The sequence below is a fragment of the Bos indicus x Bos taurus genome, chromosome 26 (assembly GCF_003369695.1).
Source record: "Bos indicus x Bos taurus breed Angus x Brahman F1 hybrid chromosome 26, Bos_hybrid_MaternalHap_v2.0, whole genome shotgun sequence".
Lineage (NCBI taxonomy): Eukaryota > Metazoa > Chordata > Mammalia > Artiodactyla > Bovidae > Bos > Bos indicus x Bos taurus.
The window spans coordinates 21,083,487-21,110,934 of NC_040101.1; the positions used below are offsets into that span (position 1 = coordinate 21,083,487).

Here is a 27,448-nt window from a genome sequence, read left to right on the forward strand (position 1 = left end):
ATTAAATATTCCCAAAGAAGTTATCTGTGTTAGAGTACAGGTATTCTTTTTGACAATTTAGCTCCTAAATCACATTTAGTATTAAAATCTACCTTCCTTTATTGGCTTTCCCCTAAATAAAACAAAATAAAGAAATTATTTATACTTATTAGCTCATAAAGTTTCAACTTTTCTTGATTTAAAAGCTATGAATATAAGCAATAATGTTCCAGGGCTGAATTAATTATTTTCCAAGCATATTTGTCTTCACCAACTGATTAGCAAGTAACCATATTAGAAAATTCTATTCTTATTACTGAATTCTTCTTTAGACCTGTAGCTTTTCAATCCTAAGACCCATGGGACTTGCAAATGGCATTATTCACTAGAATTAAGCACAGAAAAAGATAAGCATGTACAATAACTATCCTCTTCTCTCCAACAGCTGAAACATATCAAATGGTCTGAATCTCTTCATTTTTAGAGTAAATAAATGGAAGATACTAAAAGAAGTATCTCATGTAATAAAAAGATTTCTTACTGATGTACCTCTTGGCATGCTTTAAGTGCTGAAATCTGTACCAAAATTGAAATTTCTTTACATAAAGAATACGACAGCTCAAGAAAACTACTTGAATTGCTATTATTAAATCAATACTTATCAGAGCATTTACACAGCATTAATTACTGTACACAACAAAAGAATTTAGCAAACTAACACACTGCCTTAAATCTAGTGAAATTCTGCTGCTGTTTAATTACTATGAACATCAGTGTAAAAGGTATAGTCAATTTTATGGATTAAAAACATTCTCTAAAATTGATATAAAATAGATTTTTGTATACTGTATCACCTAAAATATATCAGGAAAATCTATTAAACTATTCTTTTTAACTGATAAATGCATAGTTTTAGAGGAAGTGTTTTCCTAAACAAGTTACAGTTGCACTGAGATACACAATCTGCAATCACTTGGATAAAAAGCTACTACACCTTCATTATAATACCATGTCAATTATCTAAAGCCTGATATTTATATACATAATTTTAGAATCTGAGTTTCAAGTTATAATATTTCTTGGTTATTTCTGAAACCAAGAGATGATCTCATCTCTTCCCAGGTATCCACTGTAGAATTCATTTAAACTTTAGGAATTGGATAACTGAAGTTCTGAGAATACTTAGTTTCTAGAATGCAATCCTTGTCTGAGTCAGCCTCTGTCACCTTGCAGCCTGGGTCAGCTTAGCCTTAATGAGCTATTTCTGACAAAGGTCAATATAGAAACTGTGAATCTATCTAGACACTGCTGCAATGACTTCATGGCATAGGCTGCATTCTAGATGTGTAATTTTATCCTGGATATGCTTCCTCTATTAACCATAAATTTTATCTCAAAAACCCACCCATTACTTCATCTCTATCTCAAATAACGTTCAATTCTAACAGGTGCCTATCTCTGCACTTTGACAGCTATTTTTAGTTTTTCTAGTTTTCAGCATTCCTACCCTATAAAACTAAAGTTAAAAAATATTCTTGCACACAACAATAAAGGAATCAATTGCATGTCTTTCTGAAAAATGATGATGTTACTGTACACTGTTTGATGTTAATTTCTATATTTATCTGGTTCTATAGTTTCATAAACAGTCAAATTCTATTGAATATGTGTCCTCTACTTTTTTTAACTTAGTACTATAACTGGACTCCTACCGTCTAAAAAGTACAAAGAATAAAATTAACTTCTTTAGTACTTACACATGAATTTAAAAAACAAGGGTGTCAGTTTTCCATCTGTAGACTAAAAAGAGGAAATAGTCATCATTTTTATTTGCCTATCAGAAAACTAGATGGGTAGCTATTTCCTGGTCTCTGGACAATGCTATTTCTCCTTCCCTCCACAGCTACACTTTTAAAATTTTGTAGTTCAAAGTCTAACAAAAACAATCAAGTTATATTTTAGTATCCTTAAGAGAAACTGAAACAATTATTATATTCTTTCAACATATGATTTTAATTTTGTTAGACTTCATTGTTAATTAGGGGCTCTTAAAAATCTTTATTCTTTTTATATGCAGAATTCAATCTTTCCTCATTACCAAGTACTCAAAGCACATTAGGTAGTAGCAGCATACAATATTTTGGAAACTTATCTATGGTTAATAACATGTCTTAAGTAACTGTAAAGTGTTGAGTCATTTGTACAACGCCATCAGACAGTGATGAAATCAGCACTTTTTAAGTGCCAAATCATGAGGTCAGTAGACTTTTTCAGACCTTTCCCCCAGCCAATGGTTACTGGTATGATGAATGGATGACCACAAAGTTGGTGAGCAATTAGCCACTTTAGTGAGTGTGAAGTGGTATCTTATAGCTTTGATTTGTATTTCCCTAGTGATTTTGATGTCAAGCATCTTTTCATGTACTTACTGACCATTTGTATATCAGTTCAAATCCTTTGCCAATTTTTATATTGGGTTGTCTTTTTATTGTTTAGTTTTAAGAGTTCTTTATATATTCTGGATGTAAGTCTCTTATCAGATATATGTTCTGTAAGTATTTTCTCCCATTCTGTAATTTGTCTTTATTTTGCTGATGGTGCCTTTTGAAGAACAAATGTTTTAAATTTTGATAAAGCCCAATGTATCTGTTTTTCTTGTGTTTCTTGTACTGCTGGTGTCTTATGTAAGAAACTACTGCCTAGGTCAAAGTCACAAAGATTATTCTCAAGTTTTCTTCTAAGAATTTTACAGTTTTAGCCCTAGACTCAGGTCTATGATCCATTCAGCGTTCACCTGTGTATACAGTGTGAGACAGGGATCTAACTTCATTATTCCACATGTAGCTATCCAGTTGTGTCAGCGCCATTTGTTGAAAAGACACTGAATTGTCTTGGCACCCTTTTTCAAAATTAATTGACCATAAATGTAGGCAATTATTTCTGGAATCTATCCCATTGATGTATAAGTCTTATCTATAAGTATATGCTTATCTGCAAGTATAAGCATACTTAAGCCAATACCACACTGCCTGGTTTCATAGTTTTATTGTGTTTTGAAATTGGGAAGTATGAGTCTTCCACTTTGTTCTTTTCAAGATAGCTTTGGCCACTCTGGGTACCATGCATTTCTGTATGAACTTTAGGATTAGTTGTAAATCCCTGCTAAAAAAGAAGCAGGGATTTGACAAGGCTTGCATTGAATCTGCAGATCAATAGAAGGCATACCACAATATTAAGTCTTCCAATCCATAAACACAGGGTCTCTCTCCATCCATTTAGGTTTTAATTTCTTTGAACAGTGTTTTGTAGTCTTCTGTGTACAAATCTTTCACCTCCCTTGTTAAGTTTATTCCTAGGTATTTTATTCTTTTAGATGCTATTGTTAATAGAACTGTTTTCTTAAATACATTTTCAGATTGTTCACTGCTTATCTATAGAAATTCAATTAGTTTGTGTGTGTCAATCCTGCCCTGCAACTTTGCTAAATTTTTTAATGAGCTCTAGTTTTTATGTGTATTCTTTAGTATTTTCTATACATAAGACTATGATATCTGCAAATAGAAATGGTTTTACTTCTTCCTCTCCTATCTGAATGCTCTCACCTTCATGCCTTGGGTAGAATCTCCAGTAAATGCTGAGTAGAAGCCAAAAGAGGAGACATACGTGTCTTACTCCTGATCTTAGGGGAAAAAATTTAGTCTTTCACCATTATGTACAATGTTAGCTGTGGGTTTTTCATAAATGCCTTTTATCAGGCTAATGAAGTTATTTTAAGGTATTTTCATAATAAAATGTCTATCTTAGTAATAAACCAAGGCTAAAAAACATTTAAACTGAGGGTTCCAGAATTATTGGACCTAATCTAAAACTGTAGATGTTTGATCCAGCTGTAGTTACATATTTCAAACTGACAGTACAGGTTTAGTTTCCTTAACTCCATAACTTATTTTTAGCACAAGCAAATATTCTTTAGGTATATTAGTTGAGGTTAAGACTTTTAATGACCTTGAAAGCTTGTTTGGAGGTTCTAGCAGGGGAGCGCAGCTACTCGTATACCCCCTTGACTGAAGACCAGTCCTCCTCTATTGGGGATGGTCATCATCTTCGACCAAGCACGCAGCTTCGGGAGGGACGCACATGGAGCGGTGAGGGAGGAAGGGGATACCTGCGTAGCCAGCCAGATCAGCTGAATCAACCCTGGTGATCAATGGGGTGACAGATGTCGCAACCAGATCGCCCGGATGACCCAGAGGGATGGGATGGGAAGGGAGGTGGGAGGGGGGTTCAAGATGGGGAACACATGTACACCCGTGGCGGATTCATGTCAATATATGGCAAAACCAATACAATATTGTAGAGTAATTAGCCTCCAAAAAATAAATTAATTAAAAATAAATAAATTAAAAAAGTTTTAATGAAAGTTATGGCAAACTAATTTTGCAACTTGTTTTTTCCCTAACAAATATACATTTTTTCTAGAATGTATACACTGTACAAAGAAGTATATGTTCTTTTTAAACAAGTGTCATTCAAGCACCCCAGATATGCAGCTAAAACCAGTTCAGATATGCTCTTCCTGCCATAGAATCCTAAACAGTCAGGTGATGTACTACTAAGAAACAACTGCCTATCCAATGGTCAAAGGTTTACTCTTATATCCTGTTCCAAGATAAAGTAGACCAAAACAAATCACTCTGTCAAAATGTCCATGCCAAATGAGGACATGTACATAGTCTAAAAAATATATTGTATTCCTTATCATGTCCAAACCACTGGGATAAACATAACTAATACATCAAAACTTCTAACAAAAAAGTTGAAATTATTTACGATATTCTAGTCTCCAAGTATATATAAATCTTTACTTCGAAAAATGCTTAACGATTTTCAACTCTTGGAGTGAGAAAAGCATAAAGACCTCACAAGTTGAGCTTGAACTCTGTCAAGTGTTTACTCTTTACAAAATTACTTGTCTTTTTCTTAGTGTGCAATATGATATCTTAATGAACTGAAAGAGTCAATTAGCCTTTTTTAAAAAAGAGTATTGACTCTCTTCTTATGATCAAAATAAAGTTCTGCACAGTAAACATTCTTTGTTATGTCACCAGGTATCAAGTTTCTTTCATATAATTTATTTACACTTTAAGAATTAAGTTTTCTATTTACCTCCTATGACACTGTTTTATTATAATAATATGTCTTTTGAGCTAAATAAGAGAGTATTTTAAGTATTGTTCTTTTCCAGTTCAGTTCAGTTGCTTAGTCGTGTCTGATTCTTTGCAACTCCATGGACTGCAGCATGCCAAGGCCTCCCTGCCCATCACCAACTCCCGGAGTTTACTCAAACTCATGTCCATTGAGTTGGTAACGCCATCCAACCATCTCATCCTCTGTCGTCCCCTCTTTCCTGCCTTCAATCTTTCCCAGCATCAGGGTCTTTTCAAATGAGTCAGTTCTTCACATCAGGTGGCCAAAGTATTGGAGTTTCAGCTTCAGCATTAGTCCTTTCAATGAATATTCAGGACTGAGTCATCATAATTCAGTATGCAATATTATTGATTATAGGTATGCTCAATATATAGCACATATAGTCATGTTTTCATTCTATGAACATTTACTAAATGACTGCTCTGTGCTAAGGGTAAAAAAGACCAAGTCCCTGTCTTCCTGAAACTGATATTCTAGCAAAAGAAGTCAAATAACTCAAACAAATAAATAATTTATACAGATATAAATAAATGTAGAGTGACATAAAAGGCAAAATGGGATAGAGTGACTGGTGGGCACATACTATTCTCTAAGAAGACGACCTGAAAACTGGGAACTCAATAATGATAAAGGAGTAGAGCAAGGGTTTTATAAGTAAAAGAAACAGCAGGTACAAAAGCTCTAATAAGATGGAAAGAAACAACACAGTGTATTTGAGGAAAAGAAAGAAAACTGTCATCCTAGACCATATGAGATGAGGGATGGAGTGGTAGGACTTTGTCACCATAGATTTTATCTGGTTGCAACAGGAAGCCAGTGGAAGACTGTAAACAGAAATGGCATGACCTGACACATACTTTAAGAAGATCACTCTTGCTGGTATGTAAAGAATGAAATGTGAGGAGGAATGAACAGTACCAGTTAACAGAAAATAATAATCTTTTTTCTTTGTATTGTTTCTTAGTCTTCTCTCTCCCTTTCTATTCCCAATTCCATCAACTGAATACTGGTTCTTATATCCTTCTCCTACCTGGGCTATTTCAAAAATATCCAAACTAGTCTCCCTGCTTCCATAACTAGTGTATGTGTGTGTAAGTGTGCACACATGTACATGCATGCATGTGTGTGCATGTATATGTGTATGCTTTGATCAAAAGCCTCAAAAACTCACTACTACCAACAAAATAAAATCCAAACTCCTTGCTTGACATTCAGTAACACTGCAGCCTAATATCAAAGCACCTGCCTGGCCTCACTTCCCACTACTGATGTGACAGACTGTGTTGTTGTTCAGTCGCTCAGTCGTGTCTGACTCTTTGCGACCCCATGACTGCAGCACGCCAGGCTTCCCTGTCCTTCACCATCTCCCGAAGCTTGCTCAAACTCATGTCCATTGAGTCAGTGATGCCATCCAACCACCTCATCCTTTGTCACTTTCTTCTCCTCCTGCCCTCAATCTTTCCCAGAACCAGGATCTTTTCCAATGAGTTGGCTCTTTGCATCAGGTGGCCAAAATTTTGGAACTTCAGCTTCAGCATCAGTCCTTCCAATGAATATTCAGGGTTGATTTCCTTTAGGATTGACTGGTTTGATCTCCGTAGAGTCCAAGGGACTGTCAAGAGTCTTCTCCAAAACCACGATTCAAAAGCATCAGTTCTTCAGTGCTCAGCCTTCTCTATGGTCCAATTTTCACATCCGTACATGACTACTGGAAAACCGATAACTTTGACTATACAGACCTTCGTCGGCAAAGTGATGTCTCTGCTTTTTAATATGCTATCTAGGTTCGTCACAGGTTTTCTTCCAAGGAGCAAGTCTCTTTTAATTCATGACTGCAGTCACCATCTGCAGTGATTCTGGAGCCCAAGAAAATAAAGTATATCACTGTTTTCACTTTTTCTCCAGCTATTTGCCATGAAGTGATGGGGCTAGATGCCATGATCTTCATTTTTTGAATGTTGAGGTTTAAGCCAGCTTTTTCATTTATCTCCTCTTCACTCTCATCAGGAGGTTTTTAGTTCCTCTTCACTTTCTGCCATTAGAGTCGTATCATCTGCATATCTGAGGTTGTTGATATTCAACTTAATACTATGACTATGTTAATCTTGATAGCATGTGAAATGAACACAATTGTAAGGTAGTTTGAACATTCTTTGGCATTGCCTTTCTTTGGAACTGGAATGAAAACTGACTTTTTGCAGTCCTGTGGCCACCATTGCATTTTCCAAATTTGCTCTTACTCAACTCTTTCACTCTATAAGGTCTACTCAGTTTTTCCTGGACAGAGCTTATGACTTCCTGCTTCCATGGCTCTGATCCCTTTCCTTAATCTTTCCTTAAATTCAAAGTCTCTCTTTTCTTCATGGCTCAAGAAACATTCTCCTTGACTATCCAGGCAGTAGCTGTTCTGTTTGACTATAACCATAGCATTTTACATCATGACCCAGAATATACAAGTTTCACAAATCTACATTTACCTTTACTTCAAACAATGCTCTTTGGTATTTCCTATCCTATTCTATTTCTTTTTCAAATGACTCACTAAAATGACTGCACAGACTACTTAACAGGTTTCAATCTTCAGTTTAAAAAACACTTTAAATGCATCTTTCTAGGCAGCATTGGTAACTTAACCAAATCCTGACACTGAAAGAGGAAACTTATATCAAACTACAGTGGCCTTAATCTTAATGGTAAGTGCATGCGTGCTAAGTCACTTCAGTGATGTCCAAGTCTGTGTGACCCCCATGGACTGTAGCCCACCAGGTTTCCCCTGACCATGGGATTCTCCAGGCAAGAATGCTGACGTGAGTTGCCACGCCCTCCTCCAGGAGATTTTTCCCAACCCAGGGATCAAACCTGCATCTCTTATGTCTCCTGCACTGGCAGGAGGGTTTTTAACTTTTTTTTTTTTTTTTACCACTAGTGTCACCTGGGAAGCCCAATCTTAATGGTAGGACAGGGTATTTTATATGTCACTTTATCTACCATGATGCCACACATAGTATTTATTTATTTTTTTTTAAACACACATAGTATTTATTAATCCTTACTGAAGAGAAAGGCTATCTGCAACCAGACAGGATCATGATTAAGACTGTTTTGTGTTCACATCATCTTGTTTCAAACTGTAGTTATGAGGTCAAAATGGTTAGTTTTCAACAACACTTTGATCTATTCTTTCTGCTTTCCTACCTTACAGGATTAAATAATGGTTTTGCAAGGTGAGAGAACACAATAAGTATTCAACAAACACTCATTTTCACCTTTTCTTCAGAGGTATGAGAAAATCTCTATATGGAGGACACCTACTACCATTCATTGGGCATGCTTCTCTTCTATCACAGGTACTCGGGTACTTCTGCTCTGCCTAGGAAGGCATTATAAGTCCAGCATCCTCATGTGGTCCTTTTAGATTTGCCAAAGTTGGGATAAGAGTAAGCCTTTTGTTTCAACGGAATGACAGTTATTAAGGTTGAATGGCCTCTCCTGCTGTCAGCACTAAGGTACTTGACCATTAAAGTTCTATTAAAGTTGTTGACTCTTTCAAAAACATCTTCAGTAATTTGAATTAAGAAAATGAAAAAGCAAGGAAGTAATCTAAAATCTGCACTGAATGGTTTTTTCTCTGGCAAAGGACCCAACTTTTAAGATAAGCCAATGGGGCAATGTAAATTCCTAATTCTCAAATCTCAAAGACTCAAAGGTAAAATTAATTTTACCAGGAGCTGATTCCCATAGGCTCCTGAGGAAGGCAAAGCATCTACAGGTACTTCACTTCCACCTCCTGAGTCTGTGATGACCCACTGCAGGTCTAGGGAGACAAGGCGAATACACAGTAACAAATGCTCTGTACCACCTAGACCAGGCTCAGGCTTTTAGGCAGAAATAAGCCTCCAGGACCTATCCAAGAAAGAATCTGAATTTCTTTATCAGCTCTAAAACTACCTAAAGGCTGCAGGCATCCTGGGATAACTGTGGGCCAGAGTAAACTACTCTGTGCTCCAGACCCTCTGAAATCTGGAAGTATGAACCTCAGCATTCATTGCAATTGTCTCCTCAAGGCCAGACCCAGGGCTTCAGCAATGTTAGGGCTTTAAGACAGCCATCTGGAATTACTCATCATTCACTAACAATGTAAAATCGTCTACTCTAATTCTCCCTGCATTGCTCCAGTAAAAAACACTTAACTCAGAGAAGCTTTATATGCAAGATTTTAGAACTAAGCCCCGCCCCCCCAAAAAAAACCCAAAACTTTTGAGGTGAAAGTATTATACCTAGAATGGCAAAATTTCAAAAATACGAACTGCTTCACGAATATTTTTTAAGAATGAAAACAAAATTGAATCACTCTTTTGACAGTGAATTACTCTCCTCATTACACTGAAAAGCAAATGAAAGGTAAAGCCAAAATTCTATTTATTTTAAAAGATGTCAAATCTAGGTTAAATTTTTTTAACATTTCAAATAAAAACAGCGTCTTGGAAAAAAGAGCTATTAAATAGAACTTGGAAGGGCCTTAAAAAGTATAATAACAATACAGGCTTAAATATTAACAATATTCTTGTGTTACTTTCTTGCTATTTGGCTAAAACATCTCCCTCCTCCACCTTTAAATCATCCTGTGTCTACCAATATTTTTGCTTTTTTTTGTTAGATCCACTTTTCAGAAATAGAGCACAGGTTATTAAACTGGATTCTTCCTTTAGTACTCATCCTCTGACACATTCCACTAAATTAGAGATTTATTTATATTGATAAATACCCCTTTTAAAAACAAATATATCTTGGGGAAAAAAAGATTAATTCTGTATTACCTTTCAACCTCAAGGAAGAGAAGGAGGGAGGGAAAAAGAAGAGGAGAGAAGGGAGAAAGAAGACCTAATCTGAGGAAAAAAGACATTAGGACTACCAGAAGAGGACAGAAAAGGATGAGTGAATCATGCCTTAAGAGAGGGAGACTAGGAAACCAGCCAGAAAGCCTTAGACCTAAGTAAGTAAAATGGAAACAAAAAGCCTTCACTGGACACAGCAGAGATTATGTACAATTAAGGCGATAAAAGCTATGAGTGTTACACCAGCACTACAGACAAATAAGTACTAGATTAAACAATTTACAAGGCACAGCAAAGAAATGCTATGGGTGATAAGGTTATCAATAAGTCATAATTGATATACAGAATTAAACCAAGTTTACGCAAAGATTTTAAAAGCGCCATTCCAAATAGTTTACTTAAAGAAAGAGTCTCTTTAGTTTTAAATGTTTTTGCTAGATTTCCAATGAGGGTCTCCCAAGGACCACATTCCAGTAGGTGAAATAATTATAAAAGCCACATGTTTATTAGTATTTAAAACATATGGCTCAAAATACACTCTGTGCTCTAAAGGTCAAAATAAGGTTTTATTTTTAGAATCTTCATAGCTGTCATTTCTTGGTCTTTTTGCCATGTTTAAGCTAGCCAGATACTTCTTTTAATATGATAGAAATATAAGGCAGAAAAGAGATTCTTTAAAGCATTTCCTGCCAAACTGCTTTGCCTCAAACTAGCAAAACATCTTTGACTAGACCACTGAACTATGCTTCAGTTTTATCCTTCACTTAATATTAAAGCTAACATCTTCTGATACATGTCAAATACTAGACACCAAGGTTACAAACTGAACAAAAGAGAATCCCTACCTTTGAGGCAGTCAGAATCATTTGACAGAAAGAGACATATAAACAAACAATTATAAGACTACCTGATTAAGTTTCATAATAGGAGATATGAACAGAGCATTGTGCAAATAAAGTAGTAAAAGCCACGAAATGAGCCTGGAGGACTATGCTAAGCCTTTTCAAGAGAATTTGACATTTAAATTCATCTGCAGTGAGGCAGTTGGGTTAGTCAATCTGTAAGGACCCTTCTATTTTAAAAAGGGCAGGACAAAAAGTTGAAGGTCATAGAGATCTTGTTTGTCAAAAGGGCTGGTGTACCTAGCCATTCTACTTCTGGGTATTTATCCAAAGGACTTCCCTGTAGCTCAAATGGTAAAGAACTTGCCTACGATGCAGGAGACCAGGGTTCGATCCCTGGGTTGGGAAGTTCCTCTGGAGAAGGGAATGGCAATCCACTCCAGTATTCCTGCCTGGAGAATCCCATTGACAGAGAACCTGGCGGGCCACAGTCCGTGGGATCGCAAAGAGTCAAACACGACTGAGCGACTAACACACACACACATCTGAAGAACAGGAAAACACTCATTTGAGAAGATATATGTACCCCTATGTTCACTGGAGCATTACCTACAATAGCAAAGACATGGAAGCAACCTAAGTGCCCACGGATGGATGGATGGATGATATGCTATGTGTGCGTGGTGGCTCAGACAGTAAAGAATCTGCCTGCAATGTGGGAGAGCTGGGTTTGATCCCTGGGTTGGGAAGATCCCCTGCAGGACAGCATGGGAATCCACTCTAGTATTATTGCCTGGAGAATCCCCATGGACAGAGGAGCCTAGCAGGCTACAGTCCAAGGGGTCACAAAGAGTCAGACACAACTAAGTGACTAAGCACAGCACAGTGTGTATGTGTATATATACACACACACACACATTCATATGTGTGTGTGAGCGCGCACACGTGTGCACATGATGGAAAACTACTCAATCATAAAAAAGAATGAAATCTGCCATCTGTGACAATAGTAATGAACCTTGAAGGTATTATGCCAAGTGAAATAAGCCAGAGAAAGACAAATACCTATGATTTCACTCATGTGGAATCTAAAAGAACAAAATAAAACAAAAACAAACTTATAGATAAAGAGAACAGATTAGTTCTCTGATCTGGTTACCAGAGGGGAAGGAGGTTGTAGCACAGGGTGAAATGGATGAAGGGGGTCAACTATATGGTGATCACTTTTTAGTGCATAATGCTTCAAAATATAGTGCTATACACCTGAAACTAACATAATTTAAAAAACAGTTGATGTAAATAATTCCAGTTTATTGCTTATTAATTTAACTTCTGTATCCAAAAGAGAATATTTCACTTGTACATTGCTCATCATCTCTCCCAAACTTGTCCTCTTACTATACTCCTTTTCTTGGTAAATAGTTGCCGCTGCTAAGTCAAGTCACTTCAGTCGTGTCCAACTCTGTGCGACCCCATAGGTGGCAGCCCACCTGGCTCCCCGGTCCCTGGGATTCTCTAGGCAAGAACACTTACCATCTAAAACTTAAGCTTCTATAGTCAACTCATCACCAGTTTCTATTATATTCTATACTATTTCTATATTCTATTTCCAATTGCTACCACTATCTCTTACAGTGGAGGCTTCTTGTGGCCTCCAAAATTTTGGAGTTTTCCTGTCTCTGAGATCTCTTCTGCCAATCAACCAATTCTTTACATGGTAGCCAAAGTGATTCTTCCAAAACATAAATCTGATCATATTTCAATTCACCTTAAAATCATACAACTACTTCTATTGTTCCCAGAAAAAGTCCAAACTCTCCAGTGTAACTGTCCACATCTGGCTTGGCTTACCTTGTACTACAGTCTTTTATATTCATATTGAACTTCTCACACGTGTGTGTGCTTCTAAGTCGCTTCAGTTGTGTCTAACTTGGTGCAGCCCTATGGACTGTAGCATACCAGGCTGCTCTGTCCAAGGAATTCTCCAGGCAAGAATACTGGAGTGTGTTGCCATGCCCTCCTCCAGGGGATCTCCCTGACCCAGGGATCAAACCCATGTCTCTTACATCTCCTGCATTGATTGGCAGACAGGCTCTTTATCACTAGCATCACCTGGGAAGCAGTTTCCTCAATAAACAAAGCTCACTATCCTCTAAAAAGCATTCCAAGATTCCTTCAAGAGAGAATCAGGTGACCTTCAAAAATGATCTTTCAGGATCCTCTGCTTTTCTATCACCATATTTACCACACTACACAGTATTGTAACTACTTATCTGTCTCCCGCAGGAAGCTATAAATTCCTTAAGGTCAGAAACTGCCTTACACATTCTTGTCTTTCTTATGTAAAACATCATACCTGCCTGGCACTGACATATAGATGGTACTAGATAAAGATTTGTTGAATGCATGAATAAATGAATGAATGAAAGAACAAACTGCAAAGAAAGAGAAATTCAGTGTCCTACAACTTGCCATAACAGTTATTAGCAACATTACAGAAACCTAATCCTTTAGCAAGACCATATTTAAGACATGAGCCTATCACAATTAACCTGTTTCCAAAGACAGATATAAAGAAGGCTCAACATAAACCCAAAATTCAAATGAACTTGAAGTGTGTTTATGTCTTCTAGTTTAGACAGCATAAACTTACTACTTTTGGGAGATAATACACATGTATCCTAATTATGATATATTAACCATGTAAAAAAGTTTTAACTACATATGCAATATTATATTTTCACAGGTCAAGTGTTGAGTTTGCTTTATGAAAGCTACATATATGAAAGCTACACCTCATCATTGACTCACCGATTCTTTTCCAGCTCATTGTGTGTAGACCTAAAAGGGAGGGAAAAAAGGGGGGAGAAGAGAGTTAGCCATGTTGTGTTGCTAAGGCTATAAGAAGGGGGGTTAGTTTAGGTATTGCTAAATAAATTCATTGAGTGAATTTAACAATGCAATATATGGACAGACTTTTAGCTATCTCACTCATCAAGAAGTAGTAGTCTATGTTCATTAAGACTTCAGATAGAGCGTTTTCAGTTAACAACTAAATATTTTGAAATTAGAATCTTACTGTTATTTTTAATAAAATTAATATGAGCACATGTTCTCTTGCCCACTTCTAGAGTCCTACATTTTACTGGTTTGTAGACATTTTATCAGAAAATTTAATTCAAACATAATCCCATTCTTTTGTTTTTAAAAAAAAACAGTGTATGTACTTCCGTGTCTTCTATCTCCATTTACCCCCTCTTATACAGGGAGAGAAAAAGTTTTGGCCAGCACAGAAGCTGAAATAGGTTTGCCTTATTGCTAAGTGATACAGACAAATTCAAGCCTTTTTGTGTGTGAAACATAAACCAAAAATGTCACACAAGGAAAAAACAACATCAACAGAAAAGATATATTACTAAAATAAAAAAACAGTTTTAAAAGACTGGGAGGATATACCTCAAAATGCTAACAATAGTTGTTTTTGTGAGTTTTTTCATTTTACTTACAACTATTTGTTATAATAATATTACTTACCATCTATTGAACAAGTTGAGTGTTTGCTCAACAGTTAACATACATTATCTCATTTTATCCTCCAAGCACCCCTTGTTTTATAAACAAGAATGCTGAGACTCTGAGAGGTAAAAAGACATGATCTTGTCCTAAGAGTTTTAAGTTGCAGCCATGATTTAAGCCCATGTCTTTCTTACTCCAAACCCCAACTTCCTTTTTTAAAAAAAAATTAATTATTTCAAACCCCAATTTCTTAACTATTTAGTGACAAGCAATATTGAAAAGAGACTAAGAGCATGGACTCTAAGGCCAGACTGCCTTGGATCAAATATTGTGTTGCCTTTTAAAAATCTCTTCATTTCTCTGTGCTCAGCTTTATCATCTATGAAACAGGAAAATAACAGTATTTGCCTCATAAGATTGTAATGAGAAATACACATGTTTACACTGAACAACAAAATAAACTCGATCTAAAGTTAACTATTAGAATGTCATACTAAGTTCTCCTGAACAAACATTTTTACAACAATTTAGCATTAAAAATAACAAAATTTTATAAAGAAAAATTTAAGTTCCTATCATCAAAACTGCAGAGAAGGCAATGGCAACCCACTCCAGTACTCTTGCCTGGAAAATCCCATGGATGGAGGACCCTGGTAGGCTATAGTCCATGGGGTCGCTGTGAGTTGGACATGACTGAGCGACTTCACTTTCACTTTTCACTTTGATGCATTGGAGAAGGAAATGGCAACCACTCCAGTGTTCTTGCCTGGAGAATCCCAGGGACAGGGGAGCCTGGTGGACTGCTGTCTATGGGGTCGCACAGAGTCGGACACGACTGAAGCGACGCAGCAGCAGCAGCATCAAAACTGAAACTTCAATCATTTAGTGTTTTCTGATTAATGTCAAAAGCCTTCAGAATATTTCATTACTGATTACTTTAATCTGATTTATTATTCTAATGGATATTTAATAATCAAATTCCTAAACTTCAACAATATTTTTATCAGTCTCATAATTTGTGGAAATTTTACTCACTGTCTTAGTTCAAGAGCCAAAAGGCTTCTTTGAGTTACTGTCTACTGTCCACCTTTTGCTTTCTTAGCATTATCGTAAGGTCCAAGTGACAAATGATAAAAACGACTGATCTTCATTTTCAACAGATTATCTTAATAAGAAAACACCCCTCTCAAAAGAGAGAAATTTTAAAAAATCTCAGGATGCTTTAAGAGTTCAGCCAAATTAATGGCAAGGATATGTACGATTCAGAAGAAGCTATAAAAACAGACTTTTTGTATAACACAAACTCAGACCTCAAAACTCAATAAATAAATTACATCCAAATCTCTACCACACATAAGTATTTATAAACAGGTTTAAGTTCTTTCTTGTTTGAATGAAATGTCAAACTAAATAAGTTAGAAGAGGTAATAGGTATGTTTTAAAGAGATTTAAAAAAAACATTGTTCAAAATTTGAAAGGGTGATCAATAATAAAATTTCTCCAAAATAAGACATCCCCACTTGGTGAGTAAATTTTGGTTTAATTGCCTTTTACTGAAAAGAAAAGTCAGAACAAGTAAAACAAAAACAATGAAATGCTAAAGTAATAAATGAAACAATGTATTTAGAGAGAGGTATTTACCATATACTTATTCCAAACAGCATGGCATCCCACATATGGAGTTAAATGCAAAAGACACATACCCAAAGATAACCAACTGCTGAATTCCAGTATTATATTGAACCTATTATCAAAGCTAGCACCAAAAGAACGTTATCTGAACCACTGCTGTGAACAAAATTAAAACAGCAGGTTCTTCCCACCTCTCTCAGATTTTTATTATTTATCTTCTTCCTAAAAAATATTAAATGATAGCTAAGAATAAGAACTTTTTCACGAAACCAGAAAACACATGCCATATCTAGTTATATCACTAGTAAAATTTAATAAGATTTCCAAATACCAAGAGGCAAAAATGATCACATATATACTAATCTTTATCATATTGCCATGTTCCCTCAACTTTAAAAAAAATCCATCAGTAGTGTTTACTCCTATTTTGATGACATTTTTGCCTCTAATATCAGGTCAACAAATATTGCAAGTTTTCAATGTTCAAAACTATCTTAGGCTGCAAGGAATCAAAGACAGTCTCTAGCTGGTAGATTAAGACATATACAGGAATAATTACGTAAAATAAATTAGGCAAAATAAATACACGAAGAAAGGTACAAACTATTCTGAGAGTCTAAAGAAGGCAGTGTTTAGTTACAAATGGGGCTCTCAGAAAATGGGGCTTTAGGAAAGGGAGCACTTGGTCTGGGGCTTTTGCTACTACCAGAAACTAGACCTGGTAGGGAGAAGACAGTTCAAGTGTGAAAAGGATATAGCAGAAGCAAAACAAGCTGAGTTGTGAAGTCCAAAGCAAAAATCACAGAATAAAAATGGAAAAAAAGTTCGGAGTTTAAATATTAGCCCTATCACTCACATTAGCTGTAGAACTTTGAACAAATTATTTAACTTTTCTAGTTAACAGTTTTCTCATTTGTAAAATTGGAGTAACATCACATGCCTTGACTGGGTGGGTTACTCTGAAAATTAGAGAGTAATGTAAAAGCATCAGCATATAGTAAGTATTCAGTAAATGCTAGCCACTGCAAATAGTCTTATTATTTTTAACAAGACTGAAAATATACTACCTAAAACAATGTTAAACATATTACATGGGGCAACAAATTGAGAGTTCTCAGTAACACTTGGAACTAGCCTGGAAACAAACAAACAACAATAACAACTAAAAAAGAAACTAAAGGAAAATATAAGTGTTTTGATCATTTAGTTGACTGTGAGGACTCTAGAAGACTGAAAGCATGATAGAGAGGAAGACGTCTAGTACATACATGGAAAAAATAATGATCCAAACAGTGCTGGCAAACAGAGTAGCTGAACATGTCACATCCCAGCACACGCAGAAGCAACCTTCCTGGGGTTGCTTCCCTGAGCCTATGTGTCCAACCAAGCCTTTCCAATAATATGCCATTAAAATAGTCCATTATGCTAAATTCCGTATAAAGCTGGAATGTTCTGAATAATCCATCTGGTTAGCACACTTTTCTTCTCCTAACAAAAATGCACCTCTGAAAGTAAACCCTATGAACTGTCTTCCTTTCAGACACCCTTCCTCTGAATGCTTAACAACTTCCAAGGACAGGAATAAAGACATTTCTATTATTTATCATCAAATCACAGATAATCTTTTTCACAAATAACATCCCTCTAAGAGACATGGTAACACATTCCCTATTTGAATGGGAGTCATTATCTCAACCAGATCTGTGATTTTTCATTGACTACAACACTGCTCTAATACATAAACTTTTAATTCTTTAGGGTGCAGTTTGGTGGCAGTCAATGAAATGAAGCATAGAATTGAAATTGCACAAAATGGTACTGTTTGGCTCAAGACTAGTACCACCACAGAAGGAAAATAAAAGACCCCATTCCCAGAATTAATATTCTCTTTCAACAAAAGAAAAGACCTCTATCTTTGTTGGATTAATGAGCCAGCCCCTAATTTGTTAACATTCTCATTTCACTTACTTTCCAATCCTGAAGTGCCTAAGGGATAGTGTCCTCCACACAATGAAAAAAAAAAACACATTCTATGAAGCTAAGTGAGTATTTTCTAACTGTATCCTAAAGCTTATACTTCAGCTCTGTTAGAGCAGAGGTCTCTGAAGTATATACCTGAAGGGGGTTGAAAAAGAACTAGCTGAATAGTAAAACTTCTGTTTATTCTTCTTCTTCACTTTTATATGTAACCTTAATACTCTGGTATTTATAAAATATTAGTACAGCCATACATGTATAAAATTACGAATACATACAAATATATTAGGTATATTTTTTGCAGCTAGTGGTACATAAGTGGTCAATAAAGTTTGAAGAACACTATAATAGAAGAAAATCATGCATACTGCCAATAAAGTAATTATTTCAAAGAAGTAGTTTTATACATTTGTTTCTATCCTCAAAAAAAATGTTTTAAATATTCTTAAAAAAACATTAAAGACAGTAAAACTTTAATACTGTAGATAGGGAAAATGCCTCATAAGAAATGTATTATTTCTTTCTTAACAATAACAAAAACAAACACAATAACTAAGACCATAAAAAAGTGCCTAAAAAGGATGCAGAGCAATAACTACAATTAATAACTTACATATCAAAGTTGAATATCAGCATATCTTATGACTCAGCATTCCCCCTTGCAAGCATATACCAATCTAATATATATACACATATGTTTGTTAAAGGACACAAGAGAATACTCATTCTTTTCATACTAGCCAAAAACTGGAAACTCAAATGTCCATCAACAGTATTAGGTTGGTACAAATGTAATTACGGTTTCTGACCATAAATTTTAAATCATATAACTAGGCTCAAACACATCTTTATTAATCAAAATAGGAACCAATACCATCAATACATTTTTGCCAATGAGAAATAAATTTGTTTATTCCTGTAGCATCAAAATCATGCCTCAGGATTTGACAAACTCTTGAAAAGCATTTTCTGCATCCTTCTGGTTATGAAAGCAGTTTTCCTGCAAAAAGTTGTCGAGATGCTTGAAGAAGTGGTAGTTGATTGGCGAGAGGTCAGGTGAGTAAGGTGGATGAGGCAAAACTTCATAGCTCAGTTCGTTCAATGTTTGGAGCGTTGGCTGTGCAACTTGCAGGCGGCCTTGTGGTGGAGAAGAATCGGGCCCTTTCAGCTGACCAGTGCCAGGCGGGGGCGTTTTAGTGTCCAGTGCATCCCATCCATTTGCTGAGCAAACATATCAGATGCAGTGGTTTTGCAGGGATTCAGAAAGCTGCAGTGGATCAGACTGCCAGCAGACCACAAAACAGTGACCATGACCATTTTTTAGTGTAAGTTTGGCTTTTGGAAGTGCTTCAGAGCTGCTTCTCAGTCCAGCCACTAAGTTGGTCTTTGATAGTTGTCATATAAAATCCACTTTTCTTTGCACATCACAATCTGGCTGAGAAATGCTTCACTGTTGTGTGTAGAGTAAGAGACGACAACACTTCAAAATGACAATTTTCTTGGTTTGCAGTCAGCTAATGAGACACCCACTTATCGAGCTTTTCCACCTTTCCAATTTGCTTCAAATGCCAAATGACGGTAGAATGATTGATGCTGAGTTATTTGGCAACTTCTCATGCAGCTGTAAGAGGATCAGCTTCAACGATGGCTCTCAATTGGTCATTTCTACTTTTGATGGCCAGCCACTGCACTCCTCATCTTCAAGGCTCTCTTTCCCTTTGCAAAACTGCTTGAACCACCACTGAACTTGATGTTCATTGGCAGTTCCTGTGCCAAACGTGTTGTTGATATTGTGAGTTGTCTCCTCTACTTTACAACCCATTTTGAACTCAAATAAGAAAATCACTCAAATTTGCTTTTTGCCTAACATAATTTCCATAGTCTAAAATAAATATAAAATAAACAGCAATGTCATTAGCAAAATATAAGAAGTCAGAAATGCACATTAAAATGATGCATAACATAATGACATTTATTTAAGAATGTATTCCAATATCAAATGGCAAATTTCAACAATGCAAAACTGCAATTACTTTTGCACCAACCTAACAGAATGGATGAATAAATTGTGGAACATTCATATAATACTATAGAGCACTGATAATGAACAACTCTCATGCAATAACATGGATGAATTTTCATAATTTCAACACAATGCTGAATGAAAAAAGGCAGACACAAAGATACATACTGCCTAACTCCATTCAAGTAAAGTGAAAAACCGGCAAAACTAATGGTATCAAAAAAAGATTGGTGGTTACCTGGGGTAGGGCTGACAGTGAGTCTATAATATCTTATTTCTCAACCTTTGTGAAAATGTATCAAGCTATACACTTAGGATTTATATACTCTTCTGTATGTACATTTTCAAAAAAGATGAAAAAAATTAAAAAATAACACATGAATCAAATTGAGTAAAATCAGTTGTAAGTACTAAAATCATACAGAGTAAAATCATAGATACTTACTTAGTATATACTTAGTTACTACTTACTTAGTAACAATAAGATAACTAGGAAAATAGCAGTACTTAGAAAATAAGTGACAAATCAAAGAACAAATGATAGAGAAATTAGAAGATATTCTGAACTGAATAATGAAAACAGAACATACTAAAATTTGTTGGATGTATCTAAAACAGTACTTTTAAATATTTAGCATTAAATTCTTCTATTAGTTAAAAAAAACAGGCTAAAAATCAATGGTCTAACTTCAACCTTAAGAAGCTACAAAAAGAAGAGCAAATTAAACTCAGTGAAATACAGGAAGGAAATAAGAAGTTGCAGGTTAAAAAAAAATCACAAAGAAAACAAATTATCTTCAGTTGGATGATAAAGAAATACAACATTTCAAAATTTGCAGAGTGCAGCTAAAGCAGTGTTTAGGAAACAAATGTTTCTAGCTTTAAATCCTTTGGGGTAGGAGGTAGGGGTGGACTACAAAATCAGTTCTCCCACCTTTAGAAGGTGGAAAAGAACCAAACTAAGCCTACAGAAGGGGAGCAGTGGATCTCGGCTGGGGGCTGTTTTTCCCACCAGAAGACATCTGGTCATGTCTGGAGATATTTTTAGGTTTCCCTGGTGGCTCAGTGGTAAAGATTCAGTGTGCAATGCAGGAGTTGCAGGAGATCCAGGTTCAGTCCCTGGGTTGGGACGATCCCCTGGAGGAAAGCACGGAAATCCACGCCAGTATTCTTGCCTGGAGAATCCCATGGACAGAGGAGCCTAGTAGGCTACAGTCCATAGTGTCGCAGAGAGTCAGACACAACTGAAGCGACTTAGCACGCATGCATGTACAGAGATATTTTTGGTTATCATACCGGGGAGATTCTACTGTATTCTGCGAGGAGAGGCCAGGGATGCTGCTAAACATCCAGTGATGCTCAGAACAGAATTATTTGGTCTATAATGTCAATAGCACTGGGGTTGAAAAACTCTCAAGTAGAGGAAGAAATAAGAAAGCCAAGAACAGGAATTAACAAAATAGAAGGCAGGAAACGAGAGAGTATCAATAAAACCAGGAGTTGATTTTTTTTTTAAAAAAACACAGTAAAACTGATGAACCTCTTCAAAGATTGATGAAGAAAAAAGGCAAAAATTACCAATACAAAAAAACCCCCAAACAAACCAATTCTCAGGGATGAAAGAGAACACATCACTACAGAGCCAACACACAAGAGAGGATAATAAAATACTATTATGAACAGCTTATGCTAATCAATTCCACCTTGAGATGAAATGGACCAATTTCTTGAAATATAAAAATTATCAAAACTAACTCAAGAAGAAACAGAAACCATGAAGAGTCTTGCATCTATTAAAGAAATTGAATTTATAATAAAAAACCTGCCCACAAAAAACAACCCTCCAAGCCCAGAAGTATTCATTGGCAAATTTTACCAAGCATTTATGGAATAAATCATACTAATTCTATAGGAAGTATTTCAAAAGATAAAGGAAATGGTAACATCTCCCAAATCATCTTGGGGATTATATTATCCTGATATCAAAACCTGACAAATTACACTGAAAAACAAAACCACAGATTACCATTCCCTTGTGAACACAGACACAAAAATTCTTAACAAAATACTAGCACATTTATAGAAACTATCAGTTTTACAATTAAAAAAAAAAAAAGCTTGCCTGGTCTTTGTCTCAACTTCCAAGGACAGAGCTTCTGAACCTTTGAAATTTCCTCAGTTATAGGAATTTCCTCAGTTAGAGCCCTTGGACCACAACTGAGTTTGTGCTAAGGAAATGACTTTAAATCAGGCGTTAGTTATGCCAGAAAGATCAATCATGTAATTAGAGGATTTGGGCTTTAAGCAACTGAGAGCAGCCAACCTCTAGGGAGAAGAGGGTCAGAGAGATGGAGTTCAATCACATGGTCAAGGATTCAATCAATTGTGACTACATAACAATATGGGAAAAAAACAAAAACAAAAACAAACCCCTAGAATCCAAGGTTTAGATGAGCTTACTGGTTGAGGAATACATCAATCTGCCAGAAGGGTAGGGTATTCTGATTCTCTAGGAAGAGGATACAAAAGTTTCATGCCCAGGACTCTCTCAGACCTCACCCTATGCATTTCTTCATTTGGCTGGTCCTGATTCATATTATTTATAATAAAACTTGAAATTGTAAGTATAGTACTTTCATGAGTAGTTCTAGTAAACTACTGAACCTGAGGGGACTGTGGGAACCCATAAATTTGAAGCCAATTGGTCAGAAGTTTGGGTGGCTGGGAACTCTTGAACTCATGTCTGGATCTGTAGTGAGGTCACTCATGTTGGGGACTGCATCCTTAAACTTGTGGAGTCTGCTAACTAGAGATGGTTAGCAGCAGTATTGCAAAATACACCATGATCAAGTAGGGTTTATTCTAGGACTGCAAGAAGTTTAACATTCAAAAAACTCAATGTAATTAACCATATTAACAGAATAAAAAAGAAAACCCATAGTATAATCTTAATAGATGAAGAAAAAGCATTTGACAAAATTCATACATCCATTCATGATAAAAACTTTCAGCAAATTAGGAAAGAAAGGAATTTCCTCAACTTGTTAAAAGGCATCTACAAAAAAAACTACAGTTATACTCAGTGGTGGAAGAATACATGTTTTCCCATTATCAGAAGCAAGGCAAGGATGTTCCCTCTCATCAGCTTCTATTCAATACTAGAAGTCCTAGCCAATGAAATAAGGCAAGAAGAATAAATGTCATACAGAATGGCAAGAAAGAAGTAAAAATAGCTTTATTGTGCTGTGCTGTCTCTTCAGTCATGTACAACTCTTTGTGACCCTATGGACTGTAGCCCTCCAGGCTCTTCTATCCATGGGAGTCTCCATGGAAGAATACTGGAGTAAACAACATTATATAGTGTATATTTAGAAAATTCTAAGGAATATGCAAATTACTAGAAATAATAAGTGAGTTCAGGAAAGTCAGTTTATAAAGGCCATATACCAAATTCAATTGCTATTTACAACAGCATCAAAGAATATTAACTACTGTAACAAATATTAACTCAACAAAATATGTGCATTACCCATACTATAAAAAACTACAAAATACTGTTGAATTAAAAAAAAAAACACCCTAAGTAACTGAATAAATGGGGAGATATACCATGTCCACACAACAAAAGAGTCAATGTTGTTCAGATGTGTCAAGTCCCCCCAAATTAATCTATCGATTCAATGCAATCTCAATCAAAACTCCAGTAGGCTTTGTTGTAGAAACTGAAAAGCAGATCTGATAATATATGTGAAAACGGAAAAGACCTACAACAGTAAAAGGAATTTTTGAAAAAGGAGAACCAATTTGGAAGACTTACACTACCTTATTTCATGACTTATTAGAAAGACTACAGCAATTAAGATAGTGTGGCATTGTAGTAAATATAAATATTTAGATCAATGGGACAGAAGAGAGAGTCCAGAAATAGATTCACATATATGTGGTCAATTCATTTTTTATGAAGATGCCGAGGCAATTAAATGTAGAAATGCCTTTCCAATAAATGATACCGAAACAACTGGATGGCCATTTGCCAAAAAATGAACTTCAACTCTTACCTTACACCTTCTATAAAAATTTAACTCTAAATTAATCTTAGATCTAAATGTAATACTAATATTATAAAACTGCTAGAATAAAAACATTAAGAGAAAAATTTTATGATGTTGACTTATGCAAAGATTTCTTAGGACATAACAAGCATGTACTTTAGAAGATAAACATGTAAACTGAACTTCATCAAAAAATACAACTTTTGTTTTTCAAAAGACACTATTAAGAAAATGATAAAGGCAAACCACTGAGGACAAGACATCTGCAAACCACATATGTAATAGAGAACTTGTATCCAGAATTTACAAAGAAATCTTACAACTTAATAAGAAAACAAACAACTCAATAAAATAAAAAGCAGAAGATATAAAAAGATACCTCACCAAAGAAGATATATCAGTGGCAAATAAACACATAACAAAATGTTCAAAATTACTAGGGAAGTGCAAAGTAAAATGGTGAGATACTATGACACACCCACTAGAATGCTAAAATTTAAAAGACTGACAATACCAAGTGCTATCCAGGATTTGGAGTTACTGGAAGCACCCTACACTGCTAGTTAGAATGGAACATGGTCCAGCCACTTTGGAGAATAGTTTGGTAGTTTCTTTATAAAGTTACATACACAGTTACTATGAGACCCAGAATTATAGGTAGCTAAGAAAAATGAAAACTCATTTCCACAGAAAGATCTGTTCATAAATGTATACAGCATCTTTTCTTATGATAGCTAAAAACTATACACAACCTAATGTCTATCAACTGGTGAATGATTAAACTATGGTAGATTCATACAATGGACTCAGCAATATAAAGGACTTAACTATTGAGTCACAGGACAACATGAATGAATTTCAGACAATATTACACCAAGTGAAACAAGTCAGACACAAAATAGTGTATGTATGATTCCACTCATATGAAATTCTAGAAATGGAAAAACTATAGTGACAGAAAAGAAAAGTGGAGATAGGAAACTGACGATAGGAGCATGAGATAATTATGCTTGAGGTGATAAAAAAAAGTTCTGTATCATAATTGTCTTGGGGATTTACGACTTTATACACGTCAAGTCACTGAATCATAACCTAAATATTGAGGAATTTTATTGTATAGAAATTACACTGCAACAAAACATTTTTTTAAAGTTATAAATCTCATCCTGCAATTGGCGCAATACTCTAATCTACCGCAAAGTACTCAAGAATGAGACTAAGACATCATTTCCTTATTCCAAAAACTAATAATAAAAATTACTAGAAAATGCATATTTTTAAAACATAAGTGATTTGGAGACTATCTGGACTTTTCATCTACTTAATTTTTTTGTTTTATTTCTGGCATATGATTAATCTGCTGTCAGTCAAGAGTACAAACAGTCAAATCTTAATCTTCACAACAGGAAGTCAACAGATAACAAGCAGGATAAGTTTATAACTTAGAAATATGAAAGCAAACGGAAGAAGAAACTGTTAAATTATTGGAAGTGGCAGCCTCTAGGAAGCAAAAACTGGATGAGGAGAGATGAGGCAGAGGAATGTTATTTTTCTTTATAATCCAATTAGTATTAACTTTTATAACTACATACATATACTTTTTTAATATTAAATGTAAAATAAAAGATAACAGCTCTCTATACTTAGTGCCAGAAATTAAGATGCATCTAATATATACTAAAGTTATACAATATTTGTGAAATAATCATTTCTTAGGTTAAAAAAAGCAATAACGGAAACCACAGAGGATTGTGGCGATTAAAAATAATGCTCTTAAATGTATTTTCAAAAGTTCAAACAAGACACTTAAAAAGACAAAACACTAATCATCTAGACTGCTTCAACATTCTAAAAATCCTTAAAAATGGAAAAAATATCAGTGATTTCCTAAATCATTTGACTTCCAAATTGTAGTTCAGTATTTTAGGAAGGACTCAGGCATGAAATGAACATTTGATAGACACTTGTTGAAGGAAAAAAAGCCAAGTGGTACCATAATTAATAGCACTACTCATAACAGAAAGCCCATAGATTCTAATTTCCATTGTGAATATACTCCATTCTTTGCTATAGTACTAGAAGCAAACATAGATGTAATACGTGTAGCTATTTCAAAGAACCTTACTGTCTAAAGGAAATATATCACATAAAAAAGTGATTCTCAAAGGGAGTAAGGGAGGAGAGGTTGGCAGGAGAGCTGAATTCTTGCTCTGGTTGTAGTAGAAGAGTGGAGGTGACACTCCCCACTCCTTACTGGTTTATTTCAAGTTTTAAAGGAATCACTGCTGTGGAGATCATTTTGTAATGTATGCGTGCCTGTGTGCTCAGTAGCATCCAACTCTTTGTGACCCCATGGACTGTAGCCTGCCAGGCTTCTCCGTCCATGGAATTTTCCAGGCAAGAATACTGGAGTGGGCTGCCATTTCCTACCCTAGAGGATCTTCCTGACCCAAGGATTGAACTCCTGCATCTCCTTCATTAACAGGGGGATTCTTTACCACTGTGCAAACTGGGGAGCTCTTTGTAATGCACGGAAATAATAAATCACTATTTTGTACACTAGGAACTAATACAGTATTGTTAGTCAATTATAATTCAAAAAAAAATCAAGCTCATAGAAAAGGAGATCATATTTGTGGTTACCAGAGGCCAGGGGTGAGGGGAGGGATAATTGGATGAAGGCAGTCAAAGGTATAAATTTCCAGTTAGAAGGTAAGTATCAGGGAGGTAACGTACAACATACATGAAAGTTGTTAAGACAGTAAATTCTAAGAGTTCTCACCACAAGAAAACAAAAATTCTTTTCTGTTTCATTTTGTATCTATATGAGATGAATGTTCCCTAAACTTACTGTGATAATTACTTCATGATGTATATAAGTCAGATTATTAAGTTGTACACCTTAAATCTATATAGTGCTGTATGTCAATCATATCTCAATAAAACTGGAAGAAATAAAAAAGGAATCATTGCTTAATATTCATTCATCCATTCCATTGTTAGTTCTTCTTAGCATCTATCATATGTTCAAGATCCTTCACTATTTTACTGCAATAAATAGGACAGGTAAAGAGGAGAGAGAAAAAGTTGGCTTAAAGCTCAACATTCAGAAAACTAAGATCATGGCATCTGGTCCCATCACTTCTTGGGAAATAGATGGGGAAACAGTGTCAGACTTTATTTTTCGGGGCTCCAAAATCACTGCAGATGGTGATTGCAGCCATGAAATTAAAAGATGCTTACTCCTTGGAAGGAAAGTTACAACCAACCTAGATAGCATATTCAAAAGCAGAGACATTACTTTGCCAACAAAGGTCCTTCTAGTCAAGGCTATGGTTTTTCCTGTGGTCATGTATGGATGTGAGAGTTGGACTGTGAAGAAAG

General features: G+C 35.5%; 1 protein-coding gene across 2 annotated transcripts in view; it reads right to left on the minus strand.

Annotated features, from left to right (window-relative positions):
• Positions 1-27,448, minus strand: part of MXI1 (MAX interactor 1, dimerization protein) — a 92,770-nt gene that overhangs the window by 34,411 nt on the left and 30,911 nt on the right. For both annotated transcript variants that reach the window (XM_027529278.1, XM_027529279.1), the window contains exon 3: positions 13,676-13,705. In XM_027529278.1, the coding sequence (XP_027385079.1) occupies positions 13,676-13,705 (30 nt within the window). The remainder of the gene's footprint in view (positions 1-13,675; positions 13,706-27,448) is intronic.